Here is a 14,875-nt window from a genome sequence, read left to right as displayed (position 1 = left end):
AATGAAATCTTTTACTAGCTTTATTCTGACAGTTTCTAATTCTCTGAGAGGCTCTAAGCTATTTGAATATCTTAAGCTTCCCGTGCCTCTGGAGGCTGGGAGACTGTAAACAATCGTATGCATAGCTGTAGGTGTCCGGGTAAACTTGTCAGGCGAGTTAGAGAGCCATCTGAGGGGTTTGGATTTAAACACTCCTAATTGCCCAGGAACTTTATTAATTGGAGCTATAAGTTAACTCTTTGACAGAGAGAGTGAGATGGTGGTGGGGGACAGCCCCCAGTAAAGTCAGAGGTGAGAGCACAAAGCAATAAAGTAGGCAGACTCTGGTTTTTGGGGGGTAGATGCTCGAGAATATCCGGGGGCACTCCCGAGGCTCGATCCCGCCTTTGCGTATGCCGAGCCCCCTTCCTCATGACCTTTGTCACGAGTGGAATGTCTCTCGCCGGCTCCCAGCACCCTGGCATACAAGATCTTAGTTCCTCAACCAGGGATTGAACCCAGGCCCCCTGCAGTGAAAGTGCAATGTCTTAACTACTGGACTGCCAGGCAAGTCCCTAAATAAAACATTTAAAGGGAAGCAAGGAAAGCATCAAATGCTTATGTAATTTGCCCAATTCATACAGATATTAACTGCTGAAGTCAGGATCCTAACCCTAGTGGGATAATCCCACAATATTTGGCCTTCTAATGCAATTTCCTTTTCCCACAGATTTTTAAATTTTTTAATACCAGCTTTATAACATACTAAATTACCATAAATACTATTTATGGTACTTTTAAATAAATAGGTCTATTTATGGACTTTGTAGTCTGTTTCAATGATCTATTTGTTTGTTCTTATACTGTCTTGTGATCATGTAAAACATCTAATCTGATCATGTTATCCATCCTAATTAAAAATTTAATGACTCCCGGTTGACCTCAGGATTAAGTCCAAACCCTTCAGCCTGTCATATAAAGCCCCCTCCCTCCCACCTCCTACCTCTGGAGTCTCAGATGTGAGCACAGCCTCCTCCCCTCTATGTTCTCGCTCTCTTCAAGATTAACTCAAACATAACTGCCTTCAGTCCTTCTTCTCTCCCTATCCCAACCAAGGAGAAAGAAATCATTCTTTCTACCTATTTGTCTACTCCCTCATACTTTTATCCTAGCATCATTATTTTACTGTATTTTTTCATCTACATGTCTTTCTTTTACCATAATATGAATATCTTGAGGATAAGAGCACATGTTATTAAATGCTTAGCATGACCTTAAGAGTTGGACACGACTGAGCGACTTCACTTTCACTTTTCACTTTCATGCATTGGAGAAGGAAATGGCAACCCACTCCAGTGTTCTTGCCTGGAGAATCCCAGGGACGGGGGAGCCTGGTGGCTGCCGTCTATGGGGTCACACAGAGTCGGACACGACTGAAGTGACTTAGCAGCAGCAGCAAATCAATATAAAATGACCATCATATCATGTGAGAAATTTTCTGATTTATAAAAAGATGCGGCAAATTTTAAAATGACACAAAATATAATTTTAAAAACATTAAAAAGTGAGTATATTTAACTATAACTCAGCTCATTATAGAGCAAGTGGGTGAGTGCAATAGTAATTCACACTATAGCATGTTTAATGAACTTGCATAAGAGAAAACAGGTCAAAGGAAGGTGGAGAAAGTTTCCCTTTTCATTAGAACCGAGGGGCTCCGTAATCATCTGGCATCCGCTCGATGTTGTACCTGATGAGGACAAAAAATTAACACTGGTTAGAAACGTGTGTCCAGAACCCACCTTAAAAGCCCATCCTTACTGATTATATCACTCTCACCTCCTGCTGTGAATCCTTTTTGTCAGTGGGAACATTTTAAAGGCCTATCATAATGAATGATTTACAGCAAAATGCTGACTATATTATCTTTATTCTTCAAAGTGGAGAAACAAGTTGGAGAGCCAGGTATGGAGTCCAGGTGTGCCCAAGCCCCTCACCCATATTCTTCCCATTTTGCTGTGTTTGTCCCGGGATAAAAAGTTGGCCAATAACAGTCTGAGGACTGACACAGGAATATCAAAGAAGGATAAAAAGCAGCTTTTGTTTTCTTTTTTTTTTAAATAAACTTTCAGTTTCCCAAATAAGATGCTAATCACCTGCACTAGGTTTTCAAAAAAAAAAAGTATTTCTAGCCAAAAAAATAAGCTTAAGTTACTGCTCTGTATCAATATTTAAGGCCACACATTTCCCTATTCCTGCTAGTGATCTTACTGTAGCAATGTGAATTTCTGCCTCATTCCTAAATCCTAGCTTTATCTTTTGTCTGTGTTCTTGTCATTAACACTTTGTCTCATTTATTCAAATAGAACTATGTAAACATTTGATACATCAAATTTTTTTTCTCCAAATCCTTCTATATCTTGACATCAACTATATACAGTTAATCACTTTTCTAAGAGAAACTTCTCACCTATGGTTAGAAATGTACATGATGGGAACTCCAGGGATCTTCCGGATTCTTCGTTTAAGGTCCCGGTCAACTGTGGCCACAATGTAACACTTGTGCTGGAAAAGACAGGGTTGGATGTTCCACAGAGCTCACCAAGTGATGCTGGATACAATCACTGGTCAGTCTGAAGAATCACTAATTTTTACAGTAAACAGGAAAGGAAAGGCTAAAACAAATTGGTGAGTAGTTTCTAGATTGAGGAGCTCATATTTATCACATAAAACATAACAAGTTGCCTGGGCTGATTGTAGCTCTAAGAATCTTGAGGGGGAGAAGATAGAAAAACTAGTCAAAAGCTGCAAATTGTTTTTCTGTCTCATAAGTGGAAGGGATTTTCATATCTAGGGCAGACAATTCCTTGGTTTTCGGAAAACACCCTTAGAAAGACAATGTAAAGGCAGAGTTACAGCCTTAGATCCGAAGGCACAGCTTTTGCTTTTAGAAGGATCTCCGGGGAAAATCCCGTGGATGGAGGAGCCTGGTGGGCTGCAGTCCCTGGGGTCGCGACTGAGCGACTTCACTTTCACGCATTGGAGAAGTAAATGGCAACCCACTCCAGTGTTCTTGCCTGGAGAATCCCAGGGATGGGGGAGCCTGGTGGGCTGCCGTCTATGAGGTTACACAGAGTCAGACACAATTGAAGTGAGTTAGCAGCCGGGGCTGGTCCTACTCTGGAGGCCTCCCCGTGGTGGAGGTAGGCTATCTCCTGGGTTCTGAAGCCAGAACAGGAAGATCTCCAGGACAAGGCGGAGTCAAACAGCTCTGAAAGCACTAATATTTAGCAACCCATCTGGAACTAATTTGTATTATATTGATACTTTACTTCCATCCTACCCAAATCTCTTGCTGAGTTTTATAAAGAGTTGTAGATTGGGGCCAGCCATGTTATGGGGAATTAAGGGAAATGCTGGCCCCACTCAAGGGATGAAGTGGCTCAAGGGATGGCAGTGTGGTCACTACATAGAGATGATTCTTTTCAGCAGAGACAGGCTTTTTAAGGTCAATCAGCAATAGAAGTTCTTGCAGTGTTTGACAAGGAAGAACAGATGAATCAAAAACCTACTTATTCTAGGGTATGTGTGAAATAGCACCCTGGGAGACTCAGATGTAACAAAATTCCTACATAGGGAATAAATGGAACTTTACTCAATTATTTATTTTTTGGCCGCACTGCATGGCATGTGGGATCTTAGTTCCTCCATCAGGGATCCAACCTGTGCCCCCTGCATTGGAAGTGCATAGTCAACCACTAGACCATCAGGCAAGTCCCTGGAACCTTCTTTTAGATTCACAGGGAGACAGAACCTGATATATTAGTATGTCTGCACTCACCTACTTAAACCATATTACAGAGGAGATTTGTGGAATAAAGAATCAATAAATGCTCCAAATTACACCTCCAATACATGCAGATGCCAAGATCTGAAACCATGTCTCCTCCCCAAACCCATGATCTTTCCATTATGGTTACAGTATACACTTCCATTCCACTCTCTCAAGTAAATGAGGACACCGACACTTCCCATGAAGGGATTCTATATAAATTTCTTTTTTATCATTTATTTTCCTAGATACTTTACATGAACATTCAGGAAATAATAGCTTATCTTTTTTTTTTAATAGCACAGAGTAAATATTAAAAAATGATGATACCTGAGTTACTCTTTGTACTAAGCAGTCATCTGCATAGGTTCCTTTGTGTGTACACGGTAATCGTTCAAATCTTGGATCCTTGGCAATCCTATACGGATTATAGGATTATAAAAGTAGATTAATAAAGGCATTCAAGCAACTGAGTAACTTTACAACCTTCAATCAGTGAAATAAGAGTAATGTGATCTATGTGGAGATTTCAAGACACTGTTCTCCCCTTGAAGCTTATCTCCTATAATAATTGGAAAGACAATTTATAGAAAAGGGAATTAAAGCTTACTGACTGAGAGCTGCCAAGCCTTACATCATGTACTTGTTACAGAAATCTGAATTATTCTATTTCCGTTTTACAGATAAAGTAGAAGATTCAGAGAGTTTGATTAATTTGTTCAAAGCTACACAGCTGGGAAAAGTCAGGATTCAAAACTACATCAAATTAAACCTAACCATTTTGCTTTTAGGAAGTTGTTTTACACAAATACACAAGAATACAGGTGCAAGGATGGTCACTACAAAATGGTTTACAGCAGTGGAAAACTGGAGATAATCTGAATATCCATCAGCAAGGTAAAAGTTAAATACATTTTGGTCCTTCTAGCCTATTTTAAAAAATGAGGTAGAGCTGTATGTACCAACGTGGGAGGACATATAATAAACAAAGCAGACACAGACACATACACGTATATAACATTAAAAAAACCACATTCATCAATGTTTTCACTGGTCTCAATAGAAAGGTCCTTAGCATTAGGAATGTGATTAGCTTATGATTTTCCCTAACTCAAAATCAGTGTCTGTCAGTTGTTCTTCACATGAAAATGGTATTTCATGAAAAAGCAGCTCATTCAGCTCACAAATGCTTCCCTTTGAGACATTGTTCATCCTTTGCTCTGTTTCCCGTCTCCTTCCAGTTTTACTGAGATGGAAGTGACATACAGCGCTGTGTGAGTTGAAGGTCCACGGCACGGTGACTTGGTTTACACATGTTATGAAATGACCACTGTGGAAAGGTGAAAGGCGCGCCCACCAGCAGAAATGCTCTGTGTGCACTTCTCACTGCACCACAAGGAACACTGATGTGTATTCCAGGGTTGAGATTTAACACTTTAATGAATTTTACTGTTCTATTAAGGATATTCTTAAGTGACTCCAGTATTAAAAAAAACCAAAAACCTGCCAGTGAAGAATAAAAAAAACTACTAGTATTATCTGGGCCCAATGTCTTGATTTGTACTGAGGTAATGCCATTTTTTTGCATTCAGTGCAAATGTCAGTACAGTGACAAAGGCAACACTTTGGTATTATTAAGAAAATAGTTTTGCAAACTCCCTGCAAAGGTCTCTGGGACTCCGGGGGTGGAGGAGGGTTGCCACACTTTGGGAATCACTAAACTGAAAGGCACTTTCTAAACTCAAAACTTCTTGTAGTAAACTGAAAACTGTTTAAGTGTGAGAGTCTGAAGAAGATAGCCAGATAACAAACTAATAGAAAGACGCTTTCTAAGTGAAAATCCAGAGGAACATACAAGGAGGCCCAGGAGACCTGTGTGACTAAGGAAGTTTAGTTCAAAAAGCTTCAGCTGGAAAACTCTAACCTTCAAATGTCTGCTTTCTAAGTCATGCATAGTTAACTAGTTTTGTACGATTTCTATTTAAACTAACCAGACAAGAAACCTTTGGAGCAAACAGAAGAAGTGGGGGTCAAAGAATCCTCAGTGCACCAAACAAATCTAGATCAGCTCATCCTACCTTAAAGCCACTCTATATTTCTGCCCCAATTTCTCAATTTCAGCCATTACGCAGTCAGTTATACAAGGGATACCTGCCAGGAAAAATAAAATTAGTAACAAACTTGTGAAGGAACTGATTTTACTCTCTGAATTATATCCTGTTGAAAGTCTTACCACTGGACCACCAGGAAATTCCCTGAATTATACACTTTAAATGAGTGACTTATATGGTATATGGATTGAATCTTAAAGATGTTAAATAGCATGAAGATGAAAAAGTAAATAATGCATGATCTATTCTTATTCATGAACAAAAATAACCTCACAGAATGAGGTTATTTATTATGAACAAAATTACCCCATAGAAACTGCATATGAACTTTTTAAAACTGCCCCTTTCTGAGGAAAGGCATAACAGGGAACTTTCATTTTCTTCATGCTAGAGTATTAATTTTTTTCACAAGTATACTAACACTCTTGAGAACAAAGTTAAGACATCTTAAACTAAAATACAATGCCAAGAAGAAAAAGCAGTTGTAAAATGGAGGGAAGAAGATAGGAGGAGCAGATAGTCATGGAATTCGAGGGCAATACATGCCTTAAAAGGGTCGATTTCAGGGCCATGCAGCACTGAAACAAAAGCTTGCGTCTGGAGCAGGGAAATGGGTTCAGGAAGATCACTACAAAGAGGACTCTCAGTAGAAAAGAAAGCCCATAGGTAGCTAACCGTCCTCCTCTGTTGGAGTGTCAAACAGGGGCCAAGAGCTATGCAAAGGTCAAAGGGGCAGCTCCAAGCCAAAAGGAAGATAAAGGCCTTCTTTTATGAATATACCAAGTAAAAAAAAATAAGCAGAGCTTAAAACAGTTGAGGAATCTCCTAGGTAACTGAACTTGTAATGCACTTGAATGTTTCTTCTGCCTTTGCTCTGAGATCACACAGAAAAGTGTCACACAGAAAAGTGGCATTTTACTTAGTAAGTTTTTTCTTTCAGAAAAGGCACTGTGAGAGCAATTCACTGTATGCATTATAGCTGTACGCTATGGTATCCACAACTGGAGAAAGACCTAACTATAAGGCCAACGCTATCCCAAACAATCATCTTTTTTTTTTGGCCATGCCACGCAGCTTATAGGATTTTAGTTCTTCAACCAGGGATTGAATCTGCATCCTTGGCAGTGAAAGTGCCGAGTCCTAACCACTAGACCACCATGGACTTCCCCTGAACCATTTAGATAATAGTAGTGGAGCTAGAGAGCCAAGAAAGCAATGAAAGGGGCCATGCTTAAACCCTCCATCCATTTCGTTCATAAATAGGTCACAGCATTCCTGGAGAAGCAGCTAAGACAACTATAAGAAACACTATGGGAATAGAAGAAGTCCACCAAGATCAGTTTCTTCCCTCATACAGGCCACCTTAGTCCACTTTTAGGCATGGTCATGCTCCAACTTCAGACAACTCTTTATTATTCCTAAGAGACTTAAGAAATTTTTTTTCTAAGTATTACAAGTACATAGCTTTAAAAAAATACAAAAAGGCCTATATGACAAAATAATGATCCCTTGATCTTTTCCCATTCCACCAATTCTGAGAGTTGGACTATAAAGAAGGCTGAGCACTGAAGAATTGATGCTTTCAAATTGTGGTGCTGGAGAAGATTCTTGAGAGTCGCCTGGACAGCAAGGAGATTAAACCAGTCAATCCTAAAGGAATCAACCCTGAATATCATTGGAAGAACTGATGCTGAAACCGAAGCTCCAAAACTCTGGTCATATGGTGGAAGAGCCAACTCATTGGAAAAGACCCTGATGGGAAAGGCTGAGGGTAGGAGAAGGGGGAGACAGAGGATGAGATGGTTGGATGGCATCACTGACTCAATGGACATGAGTTTGAGCAAACTCTGGGAAATAGTGAAGGACACGAAAGCCTGGTGTGTGGCAGTATGTGGGGTAGCAAAGACTCAGACATGACTGAGTGACTGAACAAATTCTGATCCTTAGAGATGACTATTTTAATTTCATTGGCTGTTTTTCTCACTTGGTGGTTACATGCATAACTTGATATAATAAACTTATGCAGTTAATTTTTATATTAATTTTAGGCATTTAAAGAATTGACCTCTCTTACCTATCACACATCCCTTATCCCATCTTGCTAATTTTAATAAATCAATAAACAGCAGTCACATTACTATCACTCTGTAAATGTTCACTATGTAGTATCTTTTATATATATTAAAGGAGGTATGAAGTTTTTCCTTTGATTCCAATAATTTATTCTTTATGGCAAAGTGTAAGTTTAATTTTCATTTGTACCTTTTACTAGATGACTGGAAAATGTGTGAATATAAACCCACCACAAAATATAACAGATCTCACTATTAGGAAGTTACTCCCCTGTACTTGTCCTAAACTATCTTTTTCCTCCTCATGGTAGGAAAAGAAGACCATTTGAAGGAGGAGACACCCAAACATACAAGGAAATCTGTTAATGGTAAACTACATGTCTAGGTGTAAATAAACTACCTCAGATCCTTTGTGGTACAAATAAACACCAGACTGAATAAACTCAGGAATAGTTCCCCATAATCATTTCTAGTTCTGTGATTGTAAATGGCAAAATGTCTTATTTAGCTTTTCCACACTGAAGTGGACAGGAGAATGTTTCCTTCCTACTTAATGTAAATAATATATATAGTGAGAAATGAAATAAATTTTCATTTATCCAGAATTTTAAAATCCAAAATCCTAAAACAGAAAATTCCCCATCTATTTTCTAAGTTGATGTCTGTAACGATGGTCAAAATATACTAAGTGTTTTCTCAACTGTGAAAGTTTAATTATTCCCAGTCAAGTTTGCATTATATTTCAATTCATTGAAAAGGGTCCTTGCTATAGTGAGCAAATTAAATGGCCAGCAATTCAGTAAACTAAAACCCCATTTCCCTCTTTTTATGTACTTGGGTAAGTATGATTACTCTTTACAAATGTCAGAGAAATGGAAAAGTCTGATACTCACACTTGGCATACAAACAGTCCATCATTGACTGCACTAAGTCCAGTTTGGCCTTAATGGAAAAGTTGATAAAGTTGGTATCGACCAGGATGTGGTAAGGTGGGCCCAGCTGTGTGTTATATTGGAAGAATAAGCAGGAAGGGTGTTGGGGGCTGGAAGAAAAAGAAAAAATACACGAAGTAATGTCTACACTGATATTCTGGTATAAACAAACAAATAAGAAGTCTCTGCGTGGAATAGTTTGTTCCTTTCCCCCCTGTTAATTCAAAGTAAATCCTGTGATGATATATCCATCACCAATCTAGGGCAAAATGAGAAAAATAAGAAAAATGGGATGAGGTTTCATAAAGTTAAATGTACTTACTTAAAAGGAATAACCTTTATCCTGAAACTATGCCTTTACTACTTTTTGGTGATATGCCGTCTCTTTTATGAAATGCGGGTATGTTAAAACAATTAACAATCTTCAATTTTATTTTGAAAGTTCCTTGGCCAAAAAAAAAAAAAAAATGATACTAGATTTAATCCCCAGGATTTTAGGGAAACTTTTACTGCTCCATGAAGTCCAAAAACCTTTGAACCATTAGAATTGGTTTGTGCTCATCAATATCACTTCATTTGCACAGCTATGCCAGACTTACAAATGACTGAGCAAATCAGTTCAGGGGATGCCTGAATTTCTCAGAGGTCTATAGTTTTAGAATCTTTCTTTTAGTTTTAAAGGAAAACTTGAAATTTTTGATTACTCACACTTCTCTTTCCTTGAGTGCACTGGGATCTTTCTTTTCTTTCTTTTTCGGTTTTAATCTATCCTTTTCTTTACTAGAAAAAAAAAAGAAAATTCAATGTAGGAGAGAAAAAATCCACAGCAGTAATGATAATTAAAAGTTTCTTCTTTTTTGTCTACAAAGGAAATCCTATTTTGTGAGATCATCATATTAATATCAGCATAGGCTTCTTGTGCATAAATAACTGCGAAGGAAGTACCCTGGAATTAACACAGTTAATCAGTAAAACCTAATTAAATTTTAAAATCATTAGCTAATAATCCATATAAATTATTAGTGGATAAGTAAATGTTGGTTATATTATTTCTTTCTTTGTCAGAAGCTCTCATATCAAGGATAAAAATCCACTTCCAAGCAGTGGATGAACAGGCTGACATTTATCCTCTGAAGACTCAGATGCTTCAACAGCAGGAAGAAAAGGGTTCTCCCACATGTCTCTTATAAAAGGCTAAAATGTGACTATATATATATACACAGAATTTAACCTTAACTAGAAACAAAATATTATTAGTGGGCCAAATTTCCTTAAAATTACATAATAAATACATACTAAAAGTCAAGAATACAATTTAACCACAATGAAGGCTCTAAGGACTACTTTGTACTGAGACTCTAAAACACAATGAACCCCAGTCTTTATTTAATAACTCCATCCATTCTTAACCAAGCTGGCAAGCTGTTTAGTTTCTCGTTATACTAGGGAGTATCATTCTACTCTCTTCCTCCACAGTCATAAATCTTGTAAGATTTATCAAATGGAGACACCTAGGTGTTTTCCCCAGAGAAGGCAGTGGCACCCCACTCCAGTACTCTTGCCTGGAAAATCCCATGGATGGAGGAGCCTGGTAGGCTGCAGTCCATGGGGTCGCTAAGACTTAGCGACTTCACTTTCACTTTTCACTTTTCTGCATTGGAGAAGGAAATGGCAACCCACTCCAGTGTTCTTGCCTGGAGAATCCCAGGACTGGGGAGCCTGGTGGGCTGCCATCTATGGGGTTGCACAGAGTCAGACATGACTGAAGCGACTTAGCAGCAGCAGCAGCAGCAGGTGTTTTCCCATTTTTTCTTTCAAAAATACTTGAGTTATCAGGTGCTCGTACACAAGACAATGATAATCTCTGTCTTTCAAAAATTAAAACAAATCCCCCCACCCCACCCCTCCCGGGGAATGTAGCAGTGTAATGACAAAAACTTAAAGAAAATCCTACCTACCTCACAGAACAGTCAGGAGGCTTCAAAGTGATATGGCACACACAGTATATAGAAACAGTGATACAAATTGAACACTTAAGAGATGCTGAATTCCCAACCCATTCACCAGTGTACCTGCTCAGCAGCTAAGCCACTGTTGTACCTTATTACCCTATAATAATCCAAGACATAACACCAAAAGTAAACAAAACAACAAAAATAACAACACAAACTTTTACTACTTATCCCCTCGTGATTTCTATAGCTCTGGGCAGTCTAGGAACCCAGGTGATTCCAGACACTCACAGCCTCTGATCTCTGAGACTAAGCATTCGCTTCATGGTCGCATACTTCCGTGTTTTCTTTTGCTTCCCCTTGAAACAAAAATTTTAGAGTTAAAAGGAGTTGGAAACACACCGCATATTCCTGAGTTCCTTTTCTTTTGTCCACATCCTTCTTCCCTCAAATACCCAATTCCTCCTATCTGCCTCAACCAGACTTTATTTTCTTGGGCTCCAAAATCACTGCAGATGGTGACTGCAGCCATGAAATTAAAAGACGCTTGCTCCTTGGAAGAAAAGTTACGACCAACCTAGACAGCATATTAAAAAGCAGAAACATTACTTTGCCAACAAAGTTTCCTCTAGTCAAAGCTATGGACCCAGTAGGGTCACGTATGGCGTTGGACTAGCGCGCAAGAATTGATGCTTTTGAACTGTGGTGTTGGAGAAGACTCTTGAGAGTCCACTGGACTGCAAGGAGACCCAAACAGTCCATCCTAAAGGAAATCAGTCCTGAATATTCATTGGAAGGACTGATGCTGAAGCTGAAACTCCAATACTATGGGAAGAACTAACTCATTTGAAAAGACCCTGATGCTGGGAAAGATTGAAGGCAGGAGGAGAAGGGGACGACAGAGGATGAGATGGTTGGATGGCATCACTGACTAGATGGACGTGAGTTTGAATAAACTCCGGGAGTTGGTGATGGACAGGGAGGCCTGGCGTGCTGCAGTCCATGGGGTCGCAGACCCGGACACGACTGAGCGACTGAAGTAAACTGCCTCAACCCATCCTCCCAACTCGCTAAAACATAAGCAGTTTAAAAGGTGAGATCGGAATGAAAATAAGCAAGGAGACTTTCGTGGAAGTTTGGCCAAAGGCCACTCCCTCAATCTCCTCCCAGACGTGGTCTGACAATGCCAGTTCTCGGACTCCCCGGGGCCTCACCATGTTCACGCCGCGCTCTTGTTTCTTCCGGAATTACCGGCGGCGCGGCTCGTTTGCATCATCCGTACGCCACTTCCGGCAAAGGCTAGCCCGGAAGCGGAAGCCGTTTTGGGAAACGGAAAAGCCCAGCAGCGGGTTCCCTGCCGCCGGGCTGGGCAATCTGTACTGGGTACTCTTGAGTGGGAGGGTCTAGGGCCGTATTTTCTGTTGGTGTTGCCGCCGCCTCCCAGGGTAGCAGAGCTGCGACTTCGCCGTGCTGCACCCCCAGTTTGGGTAATGTTTCCCTCTTGCATCACTCCAGCACGAGGCAGAGCTCAGAGGACCTGCCTGCATTATATAGAGTTCTAGAGAGAGGGAGGACCAGGGTAGAGGGGACGACATTCTGGATTGCCCAGTAGGTTTGGGGAAAACACGTTCTCCTCATCCTTCAGCGGCGGGCATCAGGTCTTTATCGTGTTTCGCGGAGGCTCTGGTTCCTCCTTGGTTCTCCCAACCGGCATTGTGCTTGGGGTAGCCGAGTGGACGATTCTCGTGATTTCCCCCGAGTGCATACCGTGTATTCGTCTTGGTGAAGCCAAGAGGGATGAGGGAAGGGAGGGATGAGGGATGGAGCAGCATTTGAGGGCTTTGAGGGCTTTCTTTGGACTGTCTCTAGAAAAATCGAGGCAGACACTTGCCTGTGTTACTAGTTACCAAGCTAGTAAAATGTTGGGAAATAATTAGCATTGTATTCTGAAGCCTTGGTGTGTTATCTTTCATGGGAAAGATGAGAGTTTTTGAGAACAAGAAGGGTAAGATAACTTACTTTTTTTTTTTTTTTTTGAGTACCTTTTTAGGTACTCTGGTGGTTCTTAACCTTTCGAAGATCCAGGGACAGTTCTTTAATAAATGGGTACACGTTGCAATATTTGTCACACGATTATGAGACTGGTGACCTCAAAGCCTGTCTGAACGCTCTAGGTCTGCGCTTGACGTTAAGAACCCCGATTCTATATATGGTATTAGGCATTTTAACTGTATTACCTTCTTTGACCTTCACAGTGATTTCAATACCCCCATTTTACATAATGGGAAGCTGAAGCCTAGACTTTGTTCAGGGGTTTGTTTGGGTCTAATTCCACAGTCTGTCCTTACTTCACAAAGCTGTCCTGATGTTTGAAATCCAAAAAGGTTATGAGGTTAAAGAAAAAAAAGCTGACCATAGCAGCATAAGCCTTATTATGAAACATAGTGTATTAAAATGGACTTTGGAGTCTGACTGATGGGGTTTTAAAAATCCCTGTACTGCCCTCTAATTACTTGTATGTTATTGGGTGATTTTATCTGTGCTTCAGTATATTTGTAAAATGAATAGTATCTATCTTACAGGAATGTCTGTCAGTAATCAGGACTAAGTGAGTTAAAGCATGAAGTTCCTAGAAGAGTGTTCACCATGAGTAAACCCTATTAAACTATTTTCTGTTATTGTGTGTCTTCTGTCAAAGTATGCCAATGATATTTTAATATAGTTGTTCAGTTTTGGAACTTGAGTGTGTTATAACTTCAAGAACTTGATTACATTTTCAGTTCTTGAAAAGCTCCTTTGCAGGATGATTTCTTGAGTTGATTTGAGTACACAATTTTCTTCCTGCTTTCCCTTTGAGGCATGCATGCATGTAGCTAGCTTTGTAGGGCACATATTTGACTTTGTAGGCTCTGAATTTTTGACATTGAAATAATTTTGTTATGGAAGCATCTACAGATCCTGTGTATGCCTCCTGCTTTACCCCATTTGTGGTTTACTAGAAGTTCCTAATCTTTAGGGAACAGCCTTTCTGCCAAGCTGTCATGGTAACATGATAGCCACAACTTTTTTGATGCATTAGAACCTCATGGTGATTAGGCAATAAGCTTTTTAAGTAAACATGATCGGTGTGTTTATTTTGAACATTTGGAGACTGATTAGTATTATATATAGGTTTAGAGAGAAAATTGCATATAATTAAATAGTAATTTGCATTTAAATCCAGGCACCGACAGAAAAACACTCTCTTGGTAATGTGTACCCTGAATTTTGAATTCCATGAACAATAACAAATTAAAAAAAACAAGCAGTGTGTAATATCTCTTCTGGGACTTTTCTGATTTCCTTGATTGTTAAAGCTTAGTAGGGAGCTAAATTAGTGTGGGAACACTATGGAGGATGAGAACATACTTAGGAAAATATGGTTTTGTTTTGTTTTGTTTTTTGCTTTGTAATTTTGTTCCAATCCAAGATTCTTATGTTCTAAGATTCATAAAGTACCAGGATATCCTATAGCATATTTTGGTAGTTATGGGAGGGACAGATGGTGTTGCTTTGTGTTGGGTGGGAGCAGAAAGTAATCGATTTTGATTACATACTTGTGAGAAAAATAAGTGATTTTAGTCCTTCTCAGCAGTCAAGAGGGTTGTTTGGTTCTCTTCTGCAGTCTTGAAGAGAAAGAATTGCTCAAGGCATTTGACCCACAGTTTGAACACATAATTGGGCTTGGATTTCATTCCATTCACTAATTGGCCTAACTTACTAATGTAAGTTGTTAACAAATTGCTTTTTAAAATTTTGGAGGATGAATCTTGTAGGTCAGTGTTAGAAAGTTCGATGTGTATTCACTTTGTGGCCATTAAGGAAAAAAAATCACATATATTTTCTTCCGTTTCAAGTTAGTTTTTACACTTTTTAAAGAAGATGTCTCTCTTTCTTTACTTACTTATTTGACTACCTCAGGTCTTAGTTGTGGCATTCAGGGTCTTCGTCATGTCGT

At 39.5% G+C, this 14,875-nt stretch overlaps 2 protein-coding genes across 6 annotated transcripts in view; one reads left to right on the top strand and one right to left on the bottom strand.

The window, feature by feature from the left end:
- Positions 1-1,461: 1,461 nt before the first annotated feature.
- On the bottom strand, positions 1,462-12,225 carry FCF1 (FCF1 rRNA-processing protein). The gene is made up of 8 exons (XM_055538665.1): positions 12,093-12,225; positions 11,170-11,237; positions 9,635-9,706; positions 8,888-9,036; positions 5,890-5,962; positions 4,142-4,229; positions 2,450-2,544; positions 1,462-1,729 (listed from the first exon to the last, which is right to left on the bottom strand). The coding sequence occupies exons 1-8, from the start codon at positions 12,093-12,095 to the stop codon at positions 1,681-1,683; spliced, it is 597 nt and encodes a 198-aa protein (XP_055394640.1). The 5' UTR covers positions 12,096-12,225; the 3' UTR covers positions 1,462-1,680.
- A 1-nt stretch (position 12,226) lies between these two features.
- The window catches only part of AREL1 (apoptosis resistant E3 ubiquitin protein ligase 1), a 44,480-nt gene continuing 41,831 nt past the window's right edge, over positions 12,227-14,875 (top strand). For 4 of the 5 annotated variants that reach the window (XM_055538663.1, XM_055538662.1, XM_055538661.1 and 1 more), the window contains exon 1: positions 12,227-12,365. The gene's annotated coding sequence lies outside the window, so the exon portion shown is untranslated. The remainder of the gene's footprint in view (positions 12,366-14,875) is intronic. The other variant, XM_055538664.1, reaches the window with a different exon arrangement.

The sequence above is a fragment of the Bubalus kerabau genome, chromosome 10 (assembly GCF_029407905.1).
Source record: "Bubalus kerabau isolate K-KA32 ecotype Philippines breed swamp buffalo chromosome 10, PCC_UOA_SB_1v2, whole genome shotgun sequence".
In the NCBI taxonomy this organism is placed as follows: domain Eukaryota; kingdom Metazoa; phylum Chordata; class Mammalia; order Artiodactyla; family Bovidae; genus Bubalus; species Bubalus kerabau.
This window is presented reverse-complemented; position numbering and strand designations above follow the sequence as displayed.